This window comes from Clytia hemisphaerica, unplaced genomic scaffold (assembly GCF_902728285.1).
Source record: "Clytia hemisphaerica strain Z4C2 unplaced genomic scaffold, Clytia hemisphaerica genome assembly, whole genome shotgun sequence".
NCBI classification, from domain to species: domain Eukaryota; kingdom Metazoa; phylum Cnidaria; class Hydrozoa; order Leptothecata; family Clytiidae; genus Clytia; species Clytia hemisphaerica.
In genome coordinates this window covers 612275-628075 of record NW_027103573.1, presented here as the reverse complement: position 1 = coordinate 628075, position 15801 = coordinate 612275, and the positions used below count along the sequence as shown (strand labels likewise).

General features: G+C 35.8%; 1 protein-coding gene across 1 annotated transcript in view; it reads right to left on the bottom strand.

Annotated features, from left to right (window-relative positions):
• Positions 1-8958: 8958 nt before the first annotated feature.
• Positions 8959-15801, bottom strand: part of LOC136801156 (protein virilizer homolog) — a 36547-nt gene continuing 29704 nt past the window's right edge. Inside the window, exons 29-35 of the mRNA XM_067057783.1 lie at positions 14930-15058; positions 13883-14016; positions 12427-12565; positions 11972-12062; positions 11597-11649; positions 10955-11069; positions 8959-9097 (exon numbers count right to left, since the gene is read on the bottom strand). Coding sequence (XP_066913884.1) covers positions 9040-9097; positions 10955-11069; positions 11597-11649; positions 11972-12062; positions 12427-12565; positions 13883-14016; positions 14930-15058 — 719 coding nt within the window. The 3' untranslated portion in view covers positions 8959-9039. The remainder of the gene's footprint in view (positions 9098-10954; positions 11070-11596; positions 11650-11971; positions 12063-12426; positions 12566-13882; positions 14017-14929; positions 15059-15801) is intronic.

Sequence of the window (15801 nt, the reverse complement as noted above, 5' to 3'; positions counted from 1 at the left end):
CTTAAATTATGCTAGACAACCCCACTAACTTTTTTTATTGAAAAAGGAGCAAAACTCTGTGAAAAAGTACCCAAATAGTACCCTGTACTTGCTAGAAGAGTGAAAAATACACACACCCACGTACCGGGTACTAACTTTTTTGAAATGCAAAAATAGACACCACCACCCGGCTATGGGTTAGTACCCTGCCTTTGTACCCCCTGGGTGGATTCAAAATTCGAAAGGCTAGTAGAGTAGAAAAAATACGAAATACCGTACAAGAGTATATATTTTTTGATTTTCATTTATAATTGATTACAACAAACAAACAAAACCTGAAGATGTATAACCCTATTCATACCAGGCTTCAAGGTGCGGGACAGAACTAGCGGATTTGGTGTTCTGATCTTTTTGGTCTTTTTGAATAAAACTTTGAACACAACAGACAGGGTGTCGGGACCTTGAAAACCTTGAAAACCTTGAAAACCTTGAAAATGAACCACCCAACCTTGAAAACCTTGAAAACTATCAATTTTCTGGGAAAAACCTTGAAAACCTTGAAAAATCGTTAAAAACCTTGAAAAGCAATCCAGTCATTCGAAAAGTAAGAATAAGTAAAAAACCGCCTAAGACCTACAAATTTAATGTGCGATCAGTTTTCAGCGGCCGAAGACCTACACAAACGGCCGAAGACCTGCAAAACTTAGAAATTTGAGAATCTAAATCTGAGCCAGCGGACGAATACCTTTCTTTGCCGCATGAAAGTTTTTCGCACCAAACTGCCGTTCAAGCAATAAATTTTTAATATTTCGAGAAATAAATTCTTTTCGTGATAAGTCACATGAAAACATAATGGTACTCTTGTAAACATGGAGAGTGATTTGATTGCTGATATTTTTGAGGAAATCGAATCAAAGTACGAAATTGTTACATTTTCTTGTGATGAAAATCATGAAACTGATATTGAGATAAAATGTGATATATCTTTCAGCACAGATCTCAAAAATGTTATTGAAACCTACTCAAAATACACGGGTGAAACCTTGAAAATTAGGACCCGAAAAAAGAACACTGAGAAGAGTATCTATTCGGAGCGAGTGTTTTATAGATGCTACCACGACACAAGGTACGAAAAGACAAGAGATGTCAAGTCAATATTGGAGAAGAAACCAACCAAAAGATTCAGGAATACTTTTTGTCCCTTTCGCAGATGTCGGTTAAGATACTTAAAAGTGATTCTAATGAACAACCAACTCCATTTAGATGTACCATAGATATAGAGCATAAACACAATCACCCCGTGAATTCTCTTCATGCTTTAAGCTTTAAATTGATTTCTTAGGAAACGCAAAATTATATCAAAAAGCTATTTGAATCTGGTATGACTCCATCACAAGCATATGCTGAGATTCTAGGTGAATTTCGTAGGAAATGTGCTACCGAGTACCATTATGTTTTCATGTGACTTATCACGAAAAGAATTTATTTCACGAAATATTAAAAATTTATTGCTTGAATGGTAGTTTGGTGCGAAAAACTTTCATGCGGCAAAGAAAGCTATTCGTCCGCTGGCTCAGATTTAGATTCTCAAATTTCTAAGTTTTGCAGGTCTTCGGCCGTTTGTGTAGGTCTTCGGCCGCTGAAAACTGATCGCACATTAAATTTGTAGGTCTTCGGCCGTTAGCGTAGGTCTTCGGCCGCTGGAAAACCGCACATTAAAGTTTTAAAGGTATTCGGCCGCTAGCGTAGGTCTTCGTTCGTTGACGGAAAAAAAATCCGCTGCGGCGCTAAACCTTTATAACATTTAGAGAATTCCATATTTCCCTGTTTCTGGTGTGATTCTGTTGCAACGAATGCAACATATTCTTTTATCATTAGCTGAGTTTTTGTCACTAATTTTATGTTTGCATGAGCCCTAAGAAATCGACTGTTCCCCAATTTTCAAATCGCTTCAGGGCGTCTTGGAATAATGGCCGTTCATCAATACAATTTCGAAGATTCCTTAAAACAACTCTTTTGGAAATTGATTTTTGTAAAAAACAAAATCAAAAACAAGACGTTTTTTAGCCATTTGAAAGAGTCAAAATCAAAATTTTCTCTCGTCGGCGCAAACCCTGGTTGCGCCTCCTCGGTCGCTGTAAACAATTGATTTTGCTTCTAATTCTTTATTTCTAAAGTTGGAAGACTAGGGAGCTGGAGTATTTCTCTTTGTAGTATTGTTCTCGAGAGGGAGATAGGAATTTAACTGTGGAAGTAATTCCCCGGGCACCAAAAGCGAATAAATTTTATTTGCTGTCCTCTATTCTGAAAAAAACAAAATTCCTGTAAAGAGCCATGTCAACTGAGTATCAAAAAACCTTGAAAAGTGCCAAAGTTTTTGCCAAAAAACCTTGAAAAACCACTTAAAAATGACCAAAAAAACCTTGAAAACCTTGAAAATCCCGAAAAAAAATCCGTAGACACCCTGTCAGATCTTTGCCTTTGATCCAAAGCCTTTAGAAAAAGGTTCACTGATTTTAAAAAGTTTAATCAAGCCTATATGTTCAAACAATTACAATTTGGGGCATACACTTTACTGTCAGCGATGATCATGCTCAAGGTGTGCAAATTTTTAGGTGTAAAAATGATTTTGTTTTTTTATAATAAAATTTTAGAATTTACGGAAGGTTTTGATGTCCAAAACTTTATTATTTCAGAAGCTATTGACATTAGTTTCCCCCACGAAATAGAACCCCCCCCCCTAGTACGAATAGCATTAATCCTATCGTAAAATAATTAAAACACTACAAAAGAAATATGAGGTTATGAAATTGAAAAAAAAACATTGCCAAAAATTAGAAGTACCATTATAAACAAACAGGTGGTTGTGTATTTTCAATAATTGTCCCTGGAAAAAAAATAGAAACACAAATGCTAATAAACTTTCCACTTGCAAAAATAAGTTCCCCAAAAATTAATTTTGTTCTCTTTAAAACAAACAATTTCCTGAAAATGGTTTCCTTTTGATAGCTAAATAGAGTGCACAATGAAGCGAATGGAATAAATTACACTTTTAAGTTCAAACTACGATTGCAAGATCCTCCGTCTTAGCCAGATTTGAATAACATCGAGTGTTTTCAGCCATGAACCAGTTTCATCATCAACCCAGAGAGAAACAGCAAAGTAATGAAACCTGTATTCGATTTCATTGCATAGGCATGGTTTCGAGGAGGTGGGTTAGTAACATTGACAAATTTCAAATATTTGCTTCCTGAGCCAATACAACCAGAATCTTTGCATTTCTTCATTCTTTCATAGCTTGCCCATACAGCACCATCCTCGTCATCCCAACCTTCTCCATCAGTTTTCTCGAACATATCCTCACAATCTCTTCTGCATCTGTACGTTGTTTCATTCGCATGATACGCCCGCCACCCTACACAAAGTTTCCGCCCACGAAAGTAAGCTTGTACATCATAACCATAAATGTCATAATTCAAATTTACCATTTTACCTTTTGGTAGGTAAAGATTTCTTTTGATCGGCTCATCATCGCATGTCTCTTTTCGAGGTATAATTGAATTTTGGCAGTTAAGCACATTGACAGTGATGCTCTGAGCTAAGATTTCATCGTCACTGCCTTCCATTCTCTCGCATTTCTTTAATCCTTTTGAACCACTAGTCTTTGTATTCACAAACTTCAAATATTTGCTATCCGCCCAAACACAACCACCTTCACCGCCACACTTCTTCATTCTTTCATAGCCAGCCCATAAAACCCCATCTACATTCTGAGGGACATCACTTTTGCCATCTGATGTGTCAAGCATATCCATGCATTTATGGGAACAAGTATAAGAGCCCGGGCCAATGTGTACTCCAGCTTCAGTATCATTCAAATTGTAATCCCGATGCCCAACACAAAGTGTTCGACCAAAAAACTTCACCTCAGTTTTATAATCATACAGAGAGAAGTTCAAATCAACTGCTTCACCTTTATTCAAAATCCAATCTTTCTTTAATAGGGTACATGTCTCTTTAGCCGGAATAAGTGTGTTTGAACAGTCGTAAACATCGACCGTCAATTTCATTTCCTTGTTCTCGTGGTCTTCATCAATATCATCATAAAATGAATTTATCTGACAGTTCTTGATTTCCTGAGCTCTTTGCAATGCTACCAGTAAGTAGCAGCAGAAAAACACATACATCAAATACATGATTCTAAACCAACAAGTCGTTGAAGCCAAATGTTTTGACTGAAATTTTCTCCCTCTCGACTCAACCTGACTTTATATTTTATTTACTAACGAACGCGAATGAATAAGTAATTCTGTCTATTCTGATAGCGTTCTTTTATACAGGTGAATTCTTCTTAGAACTCTGCTGGATTTGATTGAAGTTCTATCGTGGTATTATAATACACTTTTTAAGAGGATTATTTATTAATCAATTTTCTCTTAGTAACGGTTAGTAAGAGATTTGCTTTCAATGCTGTCTTGAATAAAATAGTTTTTTATGAATAGGGGTGTTATTTTCTCATTTAAAACAGGTGGAGGGGGGCACGCAGTTACTACAAGACAGTATGAAACTTACTACGGTGGTGAAAAAAATTGAAAGCAGTTACTACTTAGTGTAGTAACTGCTGTTTAGGGTGGTCTAATTTTCCAAGTAGCCTCAAACAGTTACTACAGATTGATACACAGTGTAGTAACTGCTGTTTTGGGTGGTGCCTTACTTTCCATTAGCTGCGAGCAGTTAATACACTAGGTAGTAAATGCTTCTTATGATCAGAAGTTTTGTTACTTTTAATCAAAAAGAATCTTCCAAAAACCTCTCCCGCCCAGCCATTTGGCTTTTCCAGAAAATTTTTTACCCCCACTGTTGAGGATATTGACTTTTCGAAGTATCGAACCCCCTGGATATCCACTCTTAGAAATATGCTCAACTCTCTGGATATCCTCTCTTATAAAGATGCTTATCCCCTGGATATCATATTTTTTACTTGAAAAGACACTCCCCTGGATATCCGCTCCCTTGCAGATATTTAACCCCCTGGATATCCAATATCCTCAAAAGGGGGGGGGGGGGCACAGACTATTTCTGGAAAAGCCCATTCTTGAATCTCTCCCTGTCTCTTCGCTTTTGTTTGTTTACATTTTACGTTCGATTTTGGATAATGGGATTAAAAATCGGGTAAAAAACTTTGTTTTCAAAACAAAGATGGTAGGGAAGTAGCACGGAATTCCCAAACATCAAACATAAACAAAATCAAAAACTGTCAAACTAACAATATTATTGTATTGTTTTGTCAACACTGGGATTCAAGGAAAGTATTTGCAATGCAAAGTCCTCATTGACACTGAGTGGGACGCAAGAAGGAAAGTGTTTGCAATTCAATGTCTTCAATTCAATGTTATAGGTATTCATTAAGCTTCCCACAGGCAGTCTAAGCTTAAACTCCAATATCAGGATTAGAAACTTAGGCTAGTCTTACCTTATTTATCATTCCCTTTACAACAATACAATGCTGACATGTTGACACAACCCATTGACAAGTAATCCCTGTGCGAGAAGTTTATATCGAAATCTGCAACAAAAACTGATTGCTTCCCGGCGCTCCTTTGCAGCTGTTTACCAAACTTCCACCAATGAGATTGCCGCATTTCACATGGTCCTTCTTTTTTGGCACCCATGGGCTCTCAGTGCCTTGCACGAAGGGCGGCTGTAAAATCCCACCCTTCATAAATTTGTCTCAATCCGTGATCCTACCTAAGGCTTAGGTTTTTTCTCATCTTCAATTTACTGAAGAAAGCGGGAATTTGACGAGAGAGTTAGATTGTCAACAAAGTGCCGTAAAAAATCATTGAATAAAAGAAGAGCTTAAAATCTTAAATATTTTCATTTTGAAGAATTGGTGCAAAAAAGTGAAACATGGAAAAGTTTTATTATTTATTGGTTTGATGCAGTCAGAGCCTCCTTGGTCTTTTTTAACATTAGTTTGGATAGAATAAAAACTTACCTGATCAACACAACCAAACCTTCTGACTTGCGTTTACTCTTTCCTTCCCAACAACTTTTGCTTTTGTTTATGTAGGTTTTAAAATCCACAAGTAACGAACCTCTATAGCTTCATCTGAATAAATCTGGTTGAAAACCTTCTGTCAGGTTTCATTCCGTTCGTTTTTTATCCACGGTGAACCGGTTTCCCTGATTTCCCGATAAATAAAAATTGGAACTTTCCCATGGGCGTGAATGAGCGTACCGCCATCGCGAAATATTTTTTGTGAAAATATACCGTATTCTAACGCTAATATAATCTAGATAGGAAACAAAGATTAAATTTGACTCTCTTTTGCTCGTATTTCTAAATTTCACGATAAAAAGAACTATTTATAAATTAGTGTCGATCTTGACATATTTAATGATGTCATAATCAATGCTGTGCATATTTTGTCAACATCCTTTTCATTGGATACCACTAAAATATACAAGACAAGTAAACATAAATTTGTCGCCCGCGAGCACGGCTTAGCTAAGCGCACCTCTCTTATTCATTATCTAAGAATTGAGGCGGGCAAAGACGGTAATGATGAACGCGGGATGATGGCGGACAAAGGTTATTTGAAGATATTTGTAGTTATAATCCAAGGTAGAACAAACTGAACATAGTGTCGCACACGAATATTTAGGTGTGGAACTCCCTGGATATTTCACCAGACAGTTTAACTAAATCCCGAGGCGCAGTGTACCCTGGAAGAGTAATTTAAGAAGATAGTGAATGGACGAATTCTCGATAATTCGATTGAATGAATTTTATATTTACATAAAAGTGATCACTAGCGTATTTTGATTACCTTATCGGCCAAAGCTTAGCTGGCTTTAATTTTAGTCGGCCTTAATTATTAGTCGGCTCTAATTTTAGTCACCTCGTCAAAATTTAGTCACAAAGGGTCGACTAATAATTAAGACCGACTAAAATTTTTGTATTCGTAGATTCTTTGTTAAAGTAATACCGATATGAAAAGCGGGTTAAGGAAAGCTTAGTTATAAACTTTCGTCGGTCCAAATTTTAGTGGGCCCAATTCTAATATTTCAATAACTCCAATTAACTGATCATTATTATTACTTTCAATACTAATAATTTCTCATTAATTTATTCAGGATCTTCTCAAGGAAGATATTACTGGCAAATACTGTAATGTCATTATCGATGTTCGAAAACTATCAACTGTTACATCACAATGATTGCCTGGTTGCTGAATAATTGAAACTATTTCTCAATAATTTTATAGATAATTTTATTTATTTTTGAAGTGTTTAAAGAATCCACTCTATTGTGCCTATGTCCAACTTGTGTGTGTGAGGAAAATTTTGTTTTCCAAAATGTCAAAAGTTTTGTTAACATCTTATCTTGAATAAAAAACTTTCCTAAGGCGAGGCCAATTTAATTTTTTGTTTTACGGGCCAAGCTACCCAAAAAAGAGGGTCGGTCGGTCGGCGAAAAAATAAAACTAAAAGTAGAATTAAACCTAAAAAACTTTATAATCTTTCTATCTGAATTTTTTTTGAATTTTTTTGTCTCAAAATTATTTCTGAATCTTTCCATCTGATTTTTTTTTGAAATTCTTTTTCTAAAATTTATTTCTGAATTTTTTTTGATTTTTCTTTTGAAAAGTTTTTTGAAATTATTTTTCTCAAAATTATTTCAGAATCTTTCCATCTGAATTTTTTTTGAATTTTTTTTCTCAAAATTATATGGAGTTATTCATAACTCAGGTTAATTGAAAAGGGAGTTTTTGACGGCGCCCTAGTAAACGCCCGTTACACCCTGTCAGTCGTGTGCGTTCACCAGATCTACTTTGACCAGAAAGTCTGGGTTCTAAATTTAGCCGACCTCGTGCGTGGTCTCATATAAAATACCTCAGTCTCTAGTAACGCTTCTTTCGAACATCGTCAGTCTTGGTTCCCGCCCTCCCACACCTTTCCTTCATGACTTTACTATTTGCTAATAGTGAGGTTAAGTATACCGGGATAATCACGACGACGGACGAAAAATGTAATAGGCTAGTGGAAATACGAAATTTGATTGGTTTAAACTCACTAGCCTGTTAAATTTTCGTTCGTCGTCGTGATTTTACCGATTTACTTAACCTCACTAATATTGAAAATAAAATGGATGCAAGTTTCTGTTTGTTAGTCATTTTATTTATATTTGCATATTTTGAGTTTCATATAAACGTGGAGTTAATTTAGTTGATTTAATTTATAGTATATATGGTCTTCTATGTAAGTAGTAATTTAGGGGTTGGCTTCGCTACGCTACGCTTCTATTGAAAATTTTGAATCTTCTTCATGCCAGTGATGATGTAATCAATAAGATTATTTCCACCCGGTAACCAATCCGGTGATATGATATTATGATATGAGATTATTTCCACCCGGTAACCAATCCGGTGAATGTCATTGCTGATATTCCTGGCATCTATAGTGTTACTTATAATATGATTTTAGAAAAGTGTAAGCGGAGCCTTCCCCTATAATTCCCCAAAAAATGATTATCTTCAAATTGAAATTATTCACTTCTCAGTTCCTTCTCGATGCATCAATTAATTCTGAATCTTTTTCTCAAAATTATTTCTGAATCTTTCTATCTGAATTTTTTTCGAAATTCTTTTTCTCAAAATTATTTCTGAATCTTTCCATCTGAATTTTTTTTTTTAAGTTTTTTGAAATTCTTTTTCTCAAATTTATTTATGAATCTTTCAATTTCTTTTTCTGAAAACTTTTTTCAAATTCTTTTTTAGCTAGGCTTCAATACAAGGGCTATGATGAACTATAGTTCAACTTTCGGATTAAGATATATAAAATTTTCACAAGTGACAAATCGCAAAATTTCATACCTGTCGCTCGCTTTCTTTAGTGAGAAACAAATAAAAAAGCAAATTTAAAAGCAAATTTCGAAGTAAAAAATTTAACGGACAATAATTTAGATTCATTAGATTCAAGTATGTAAAAATCTTTCAGCCATAAAAGTGAATAAAAATACAAAATTCAGTACATCATCTTACTAAATTATTATAATTATCTCGTAAAGGTTCTTTGATGACGACCTCGATTCGGTCGATAATTCCCTCCGAACCTGAAAAAAGAAGAGAGATAGAATGATGAATCGAGTTTAAAAATACCGGGCATCCACGATAAAGTTCAGACGTTTCTCAACGTCTTGTGGCCGAACAATTATCCCAAAGTGCTTAAAGTTTTTATATTTAAAAGTAGGTGTCCTAACTTAAAATTAAAATTATTGAATTGAGCTATCTTCGCGGGTACTTTTAAAATTACTAGTTCGAAACTTGTGAGCTTTAAAAAAATTCATCTTTCAGAAAATGTAAAAAGCACGAAAAAAGAGGGTATAAACTTTTTCGTGGGTCACCTGGTATTTTTTCACGGGCACAGAATGCAATATTTATCCGCCACATTGTATATCGCTAGCGGGATGATACATAACGTATCTGAAGAGAAGGTCGTTAACACTTCTGAGATAGGATATATTTTTCGGGTCGATTTTTCAATTTTTGGTTCAAATCAAAGTTTGAACCTTACTTAACAATATCCGGAAATTTTATTTCATATAAAGAAGAGGAAAGTGGAAAACTTTAGGTCTTTAGACAGGTACCTGAGCAGATTTTGCGGTCCGCCCCAAACGCCCATCCCGCCGCCCGTCACGGAAACCGGAATATTCGCTCTTCTGGTCCTTAGAGCGACTCCAAATTTTTATTGTCGCTACTTGGAGCCACAAAGAACATTTCCGGAAAATTTTACACCGGTACTGTTAACAGTTCCGGATTTATGACAACCAAAACAAACCCGCCATCTTGTCCAATTTCAAGTGTGGTTTTTTTGGTAAAGGAGATGACTGTTTCATGGCTTATTTTCTTGTAGTTGTGGTTTAATGCTTCCGTTTTATATAAAGAGCTTCTCAAAACTCCAAGGAACATTTTTACTTGATAAACTTTCTAATTTCCTTCCCATTGGGATCAAACTTCAGCGCCACAAATGTGTGACAGGTACGTGAAACGTTTCTTCCGTTTTTTCTCTCTTTTTAAGTTATTTAATTGATAATTTATTGTTGTAAACGTCCATAACTTCTTCTTGGAACTATCCATACACCTGTAGTTGGGTTTTGATAGTGATATACCTTAAGTGGATAAATTTTGGCGTGGATTTAATTTGGCGATTGGCAAAAATACGATCAATTTCGTAAAATTTAGCGAATTGGAAATTTTGTCACACAAATGGGTGAAAATTACTTAAAAATATACTAAAAAGTTGTGATTTTTCACATAATTCTCTTTTTGTTAAATTTGGCGGGGATTTAATTTGGCCAATTGCCAAATTTGGAAATTTTGGCGAGGATTTAATTTGGCGAATTTTGGCAAGATTCGTCAAATTCGCCAAATTTAATCCCCGCCAAAATTTATCCACTTAAGGTAGTTGATTTTGGTGCATTTCGGGGCTTTCGCAAAAGTGAAAGTGAAAGTGCTCTTTACAGAATTGAGCGCAGCTTATATTTCAAGTAATGGGAATAGAAATTTTCTTTTCTACAGTGAATTGTGTTACTTTAACCAATGAAAAGGTTAGGGAATACTTTTCAATCACTTTTCACCAAATTTTAGCTTTTTCGCAGGCAAAAGTAAGGTTTACGCAACTTTTTTGTATGTTTGCGGTATATCTCAGGGTTCTACGCGAAGGCATGAGTTTGCTAACACATGGAAATTATTGTTATGAATGTTATGTTATAAAGCAGTAGGAGAATTTTACCGAGAATGAGAAGAACATTTGCTTCCACCCTAAGAGTGTCAGACTACCTAAGAGTGGTGGTGTATTTTCAACAAACACCTTCTTTTGAAATCTTCCTCTTTGGAAAAACATCAGGGATTTGTTGTTCTGTCAGAGTTTGAGCTTTTTAATCATGGAGAATATAATAAAAAGTAAGTACCTGTCATTGTTATTTTGTTTGGGACCCACCCAATAACCTCCTCCACCGCCTCGATTGTTCTGGCGGTTGTTGTATTGACCACCACCGCCACTGCCGCCGCCATTGTCACGTGATCCTGAAAGAAGAAAATGAGAAATATGTGTTCAGCTTCAAGGCTAGAATAGCATTGATTTCAAAACCCCGAAGGGCTAGACTCGAGCCACTTTTTTCTCATCCAGAACGCCCGCGCGTGGTTTTTACACAAAGTCATGATTTCGGCGCGTTCTGGATGGGAAATAAGTGGCTTCACTTTTTCTTGCCTGGGGAAGGTTAGAGATTCTCGGGCTTAAACTCAAGGTAGAATAGCATATAAGTGGAGAGAAAAAAAGAAAGAAAAAGAGTCCGACAGTTCCCATCGACATGAGTCTCAAACTCATGCCTTATTAGTAGTCTACGAATTCCAATCTAGTGCTGACGAGTCTTAATAAGGCCGAAATGCATATACTGCTCTACCACCCGAATCTTGTTGGACAGAAATTCTTATTTCTTCACATACACATAATATAACTTTTATGATATAAATCTTTTCTGAAATTTCCAGACTACCCCCGAGTTTTCCAGACAGATACACTCAGTAGAAGAAAAATTCAATCGAAAGCTTACCCCTGTGCGTGTTGTAACCACCACCACCACCTCCTTTATTACTCCAATCAGAACTGAAAAAATAAATAAATACGGTCAGGTCAAGATGGGCCGGCTTTGATCTTAAGATAAAGATAAGTTAGAAAGTTGTCCATAAAAATTAGAGCTACCTTATTACACGAATATACTAGTCATTTTATTAACACGAATTGAAAAATTTCGAGTTAATAAAAACCCCCTTGATTAAAACAAGCCGTGGTGTCCTTTAAAAAGCAAATAAAATTCGTGTTAATTTTATGCGAGTTAATTTCAAGGCCGTTGAATACTTGCCTAGTAATATTCGTGTAATAAGGTATATTAGCCATACTCTCCGGGTGTACAGTAGGACATACTCACTTCGACCGGTTATGAAAGCGCCCGCCACCTCCGCGGTTTCCGCCAAAGTTCTGCCGGTTAAATCCATCATTGTTTCGATTCGAATTGAGATCTTTTAAAGATAGAAAGGAATAAAATGTTAGAGTTATAAAAATATTGAAATAACTCAGAAAAGGTTAGCTATTTTTTCATGTGCTAGTGCGTCAATTTTTTATTCATGATATTCATGTCTGTAGAAAAACTACACTATCCAGCAGTATCGATTAATCTAGAAATCTAAGCCAGATTGATTCAGTCACTTGGTAAAATCTGATGGTAAGTTCTGACTGAATAAACAGTTTTTCAAGGCAAACTTAAATACTCCGTACATCATAGAATATCAATAAAGCGCCGATAATGCTACGCTGCTGTAAAGCCGTATCGTAGCCTTGTAAAAAATGGCTTGGTTAACAAGGCTAAGTATCGATATGACTTACTATCATTGGACCTGCGGAAGTTTTGATTTCCGTAAGTGTTATTATGGTTCCATCGACCTTGATGTTGTTCAGAACCATACGCGTTGCTCGTTGAAGAAGAAGAGTAGCGATCATTGTTCTGATTCTTCGATTGTTGTTGCTATGGAAACGAGAGATGTGTGAACAATTTGGAATCAGTGTTCAAACTTCTTCTGTCTCAGACGAATTTCCTTCTTAGTAAAGTAAATAAAGAGGGATTTCCGTATCGAAATTCTGTAAAATTCTTCGAGATTTCAAGAACATGCGCTAAGTTACCGTGTAAAATCCTTTTTCCGTCTCAGACGAAAAAACCTTGGTTTGACCCATTGAGTTTCAAGCCCGAAGGGCTAGAGGTCAATCTTTAACCTTTCTTAGGCAAGAAAAAGTGAAGCCTTAAAATAATGCGCCGTATTTTTGATGACGGATTGAATCTAGCAATTCCTTTGTTTTCGAGTGATATATTTTTCAAAATTAAGCGGTAAATTTTAGTTTCAATCTGTCATTTGTGTAAAAACCAGGCGGGTCGCTCAAGGCCGTGCAACTTTGGTAGGATTTGTTGGCTTCAAATCCTACCAAGGAGATTGACCTCTAGCCCTTCGGGCTTGAAACTCAATGGTTTGACCACTGTAGAATACATTTTTATAAGTATACAAAAATACAAAAATACAAAAACTGGCTCGCAGATGCTTAGATCGAGAGATTGAGGAGGCTGAAAAATGCTCATACTTATATTCTAAGTAAAATTTTTAAAGGAAATCCAGAAAACCCTTAAAATCCCAGTCAAAAAAAACAGCCAAAATCAGAATATGTAGACTCATGGTAATGCTTATAAGTGCGATTCCTATAGAAAAAAAACATATTAATGGTATTCACGTTGGGATAAAGAGTTAGAAAGATCTTCAGTACTAGACTTTCAGTTATTGGTGCTCCCGTAAGTATTCGAAGATTTCTATCATATTCTTCAGTCATAATTCGAGGGGGCTATATCTCGAAAGCGCTTCTTTTTATGGAGTAACTACTCTGCGCAATGCACGGGTTTCGAATTAAACTACGCATGTATTTTCCATGTGTATTGTACCAAGTAAAGAAAGCGAGCAACAAGCGTAAATGCTCTTTACTCTTTTTATTCATTCAAATTTTTTTTCTATTTTTTAATTCAACGAAAGAAATAAGATTATACAATTGCCTTATGTATCATTTTTATTTTTTTTTGGCTGTTATAGTGACTCATACAGTATGCCAAAATGGAAAAATGAGCTAAAATTGCTTGTCGCACCGCCACTTCCTTCTTTTTTTTCGTGCAAATTACATGGGATCAAAGCAAAAGCAGAGCTATGCAAAAATCTAATTCGAAACCCGTGTATTGGAGTCTTCCCCGATTCGGGAAAATACCTAGTTTTTCGGAAATCGAATTAAAAAGGGTCAAGTATATACATACATTTTGATTGCCTAGCGATTGTGACATGATTGTATCTCCTTTACTCTCCATCGTCATAAAGTCATCAACGTGCATGGAAGGAGGGCGTGACGTATTTTGGCGGCGCTGGCGGAATGCATCGTCCGAACCACGCCCTATTGAATGAAACCGGGAGCAAACTATTTAGATTTTTTGTGCTTTATCCTCGCATCTACTCTCGGGTGCCTAGTACGTTTATTTTTTTCGTGTCAAATTTCCCGCCTGTACACACCTTATTAGGACCTGTACGTTTATTTATTTTGCAGAATTTTCCCACCTGTACGTTTATTCCCTCCTGTACGTTTATTTATTCTGATCCAATATCGCCTGATTCATAATGGAAAAAATAGTATATACGTTAATATTTTCAACATGTGAAAAAAGTTCACGACACTTTCTCTTCTAAAAACTGATAAAAAGTATTGACTCAGTTAATTTATTCGTTACTTACAGTAATAAATTATTATTTTAGTACTTATCATTGATCTATAAGAGATATACTAAGAGATATACTTAAGTCAGTTGTTTCGACCTGGATGTTCTACTTTTGAAAAATTGGTAGCTTTTTCCCTGTACGTTTATTTTAGCCCGTACGTTTATTTATTTTAGCTCTGATTTCTCGCCTGTACGTTTATTTCAGCCTGTACGTTTATTAATTCCAATTTTATTTCCCCCCTGTACGTTTATTTTGGTCTGTACGTTTATTAGGCACCCGAGAGTAAGACCATTTTATGGTCATAATGGATCATGGGGAGTCATTTGGCCAAAATCCGCCAAAATTAATTTTCCCCACCATCCGCCAAATTAGATTCTGTCAAATTTAAGTTATCGTATTGATCCCCCAAATGTGTACTATTTCAAGCCTTCAAACGGGTTATTTCTTATTTAAGAAGGTTTTTTTTTATCCTTCATCCGCCTAATTAAATTCAATCTGAAAGAACTTTTTTGACCATCCACCAAAATTAAATTTCCACTAAAATTTCTTCCCTAAGGGTACTTACTAGGTGTACTACTAGATGAAAAACTCACCTCTTCCCCTACCGCGCCCTCGTCCTCTTCCACGGAAGTTGTTTTGGTTGTTAAAGAACGGGCGGTTCATGCCACGGTTGGAACCACGCCCAAACGCCCTCATATCTGGTTTCTTGTCCAGTGCAGATGCTGCAAAAAAATTATGTTTCATTAAAACAATGGCAGATGACCTACCTACTTAGTTATTAAGTAATCTAGGGCACCCTAATGTCAAGGCGTCCTCGCTAAAAGTTTTTAAGGTTGTTAGGCCGTACAACGGGCTAAAAGAGTAACAATAGTCCAAAGATGTTCTCAGCTTTTAAATATAACAAGCTAGATGCTGAATGGACCTACCTGATGATGAAAGTTAGATAGCAATGCGAGGAGAAAAATGAAAAAAAATCAGTCAGAAAATATAGCGTTTAGCGAAAATGCATGACGCAATAAATTCATCATTGATTGTTGATGGGGGGACAGGGAAGGGTTGTAGGGAAAAAATAAATAGAAAGTTCTGGTCGCAAAAATCAGTTTTATTGACAATTGAATCATGCTTGATGGTGAGCATTGTTATCAATAATGTTTTTGTGTAAAAAACATAGAAATGAATATAAGGAAAAAATCCAATGAAAATCTGCAAACACGGCCATTTCCGGCATTTTCAACCGGGAAAAATTTTTCTCAAAAATCGAACTCGGCCATGTTTTGAGCATTGTTAATACGCATCTTTGAGCAAAAAATCAGAAAAAACCAATGAGAAAATCTTGAGAAAATGCCAAAAAAACAGTTTTTCCGGCATATTTCCGGCATTTTCGGCCGGAAAAAAATGTTTTTTGAAAATCGGGCTTCGTCACATTTTAGGTATTGTCATTTTGCATCATTGTGCAAAAAATCAC